Source organism: Chenopodium album, chromosome 11 (assembly GCF_948465745.1).
Source record: "Chenopodium album chromosome 11, dcCheAlbu1.1, whole genome shotgun sequence".
In the NCBI taxonomy this organism is placed as follows: domain Eukaryota; kingdom Viridiplantae; phylum Streptophyta; class Magnoliopsida; order Caryophyllales; family Amaranthaceae; genus Chenopodium; species Chenopodium album.
The window spans coordinates 58,276,513-58,279,271 of NC_137844.1; the positions used below are offsets into that span (position 1 = coordinate 58,276,513).

Here is a 2,759-nt window from a genome sequence, read left to right on the forward strand (position 1 = left end):
TTAAATAGTGTAAAAAAATCAAAACAGTTGTAAAGGTGAGATTTGAGCCTAGATTTATTTAGGGAACTTCTGCAATTTCTTGAAACATTCCCAAGTAGCATGTTACGATTTTTGTGAAAACTTCAATTTGAAGTCATGTTTTATTTTACAGAGATTAAATTTATCTATTTCAAGAGTACATAAAATACCTAATTTATAACTTAAAAACTAATTATGTAATAATTTAAAAACCATATTAGCAAAATCAAATATCGATGTCAAAGTAGATGTTAAACTCACTCCATTGCAAATTAACAGTTATGGATGTTAAGCTCACTCCATTACAAAATCAACCGTTGTGGATATAAGCTCATTCCATTGCAAAATCAATGGTTGTAGATGTAAAGCTCACTCCATTGCAAAATCAACCTATAATAATATAGGCATAGATTTCGTCACCATCATCCAGTCGTTCTTCCGCCACTGTCTTTGAGCCTGTAAGTCTGCGGCCCTCGCGGAAGAAAGCAACATTATCCAATTGCAGTCCTTCAAATTTACAGTATCTATCCATCAGCCGATTCAGACGAACACTCCGATTGAGAGCGAACTGAACTTCCTTGTTAGTCGCATTATTTATCACAGTAAGAGTAAGCCGTGATGAAACTATGCATAGTGAAGAACCTGAACAGGAAAAACAATAACATTACTGCAAACTTTATTTAACTAATTATATCTCTATATATAACTTAAATCTTCAGGAAATGGTAAGAAATACACTCCCATCATATATGCGTTTAATTCACCTAGTAAATAAAATAGATATCACAGAATAGTTTTGTATACTTGTACAACATTACAACCGTCAACTATGTATTATGCTACATGTTTAGCGATAGAGGATTTTAGTGATGTATAGAATTATTTCGAAAACTTTTTTATACCAATTTTATAATAATATTAATGTACATCGAAAAGTTAATATATAGACAAGTATTACTCCATATAAGTAATACGAAGTAATTAAATAGAGTAGAAATCGAAATCCCAACTAGCTTTGTGCCAAAAATTAGACAAGCAAATTACTCCATATATAGAGAATAATAGTTAAGCAAGATACTTACTGCTGTCATCAAAATCAAAGGCATCAATGACGTCGCCATCCTCAATATCTAGTTCATCAGCAGTCACTTTCTGATTTAACCTCGATCCATCAAAAACAAAGCTCAAAGACGACCCTTGTTTTTGAGGTCCGACATCTAAGAAGCCGCGAATAAGCTGAGGCAGTAATGGTGAAGCACGTCTCACTCTAACAAATTTATCTTGCTCTTTGTACATGCGGATGCATACCGTTGCATAATTGACAGAGCTACGACCACCATCTTAAACCCAGCAATAAAATAAAATAAAAACACACAACATGAAAAAATCATTATGTGACCCAATAAATATTAATATATGGTACGCACTCCAATTTGAGGAGTTTAAACATATGGAAGAACATTGAACATTATAATACAGTACAAACCCGAAATTTAGGTATAAAAAAATCAAATTTTGCTTTTGGTTTGATTCATCTAAGAAACCCTAAAACCCTATGATAACAAAATTAAGAAAAAAAAAAAAAAAATCCCAATTCTAATCATAGAACAAACGCCAAAAATACACCAAATATAAAACAAAATTTAAAAAAAAAAAAAAAAAAAAAAAAAAAAAACTTACATATAAAATGATAAGCTTGAATGAGATCACAAGGAAGCATGGAAAGTAAAAGAGGGGTATCAGTTTCTCTAAGACGAGCACCCTTAAATTCGAAACGAGTGGTGCAATACTTAACTCCAATTTTATCACAATACTTAATCATAAGCCATCTTAAAGGCATATCATTGTTAATATTCAAGTATACTTGTTCCACTTCCAATTCCCTTTCCTTTTCCTTTTGATGTTCTCCATCTTCTTCTTCGCCATCGCTATCGCTGCCATTAACCCACTTCACTCTTAAGGTTATTTTCTGAGTTTCTTCTTTTTCTTCTTCTACATTCCGTAAAATTTCTCCTGATTCCGCACTCCCCATTTTCGATTAAAGCTGCTGATTTTCTGTTTCTTTGACGTTCACCTCGCTAAATTTTATAGTTATAGCCCTGGCCCAATTTGCCCTTTTGAATAAATCATCGCATGTTAGGAAACAATAACCTATTAACCTAGTCAAACTCAATTATTAGGAAACAACCCTGACACCTTACTTACGGCTATCCATAACTTAATATGTACCCGAGTTATATTTCTACTTTAATACTAATATTTTTACACCCTTACCCTCGTATTTACCTACTTTTAATATAACAAGAACAAGAATTTTCCTATTATTAATAATATATTATTATTCATAAAATAGACAGAGGAGTATTTTCCTAATATCAATATAATAAAAACATATCATATTTTTAAAAAAATATGAAAATATATCATACAGAGTAATAATGTATTTATGAGGTTGAGAGATAGCTCAAGTGGTTAGAGCTTCCCTTCCTATTTCAAAAAACCTTAGATTTGCGGGGCTCAGTTACAATCCGATAGCCTTTTTCAAAGGATCAGCCTAGAGGTGATCATAGGGTCGGTTGAGCTCAATATTGCAGGCTATTTTATTCAAATGACTATTTGGTTGGGCCTTCACGCTATGTGGACCGATTTCAATTGGGCTTATTATTATCTGTTCTTCGTTAGCCCATGGCATGACACGCTCAATTAATCGTGTTGTGGTGCAAAAGCCCTTAATATCATCC

The 2,759-nt window shown here is 32.5% G+C and overlaps 1 protein-coding gene across 1 annotated transcript; it reads right to left on the reverse strand.

Annotated features, from left to right (window-relative positions):
- Positions 1-403: 403 nt before the first annotated feature.
- Positions 404-2,050, reverse strand: LOC145566991 (uncharacterized). Its single transcript, XM_081626234.1, has 3 exons — positions 1,699-2,050; positions 1,101-1,358; positions 404-660 (listed from the first exon to the last, which is right to left on the reverse strand). The coding sequence occupies exons 1-3, from the start codon at positions 2,048-2,050 to the stop codon at positions 404-406; spliced, it is 867 nt and encodes a 288-aa protein (XP_081482360.1).
- Between the last annotated feature and the right edge of the window lie 709 nt (positions 2,051-2,759).

Coding starts and splice junctions, on each gene's coding strand:
- LOC145566991 (XM_081626234.1), bottom strand. CDS start 2,050: ATGGGGAGTGCGGAATCAGGAGAAATTTTACGGAATGTAGAAGAAGAA. Junction 1,359..1,698: donor TCAAGCTTATCATTTTATAT/GTAAGTTTTTTT, acceptor GCTGGGTTTAAG/ATGGTGGTCGTAGCTCTGTC. Junction 661..1,100: donor CTTTGATTTTGATGACAGCA/GTAAGTATCTTG, acceptor TTTCCTGTTCAG/GTTCTTCACTATGCATAGTT.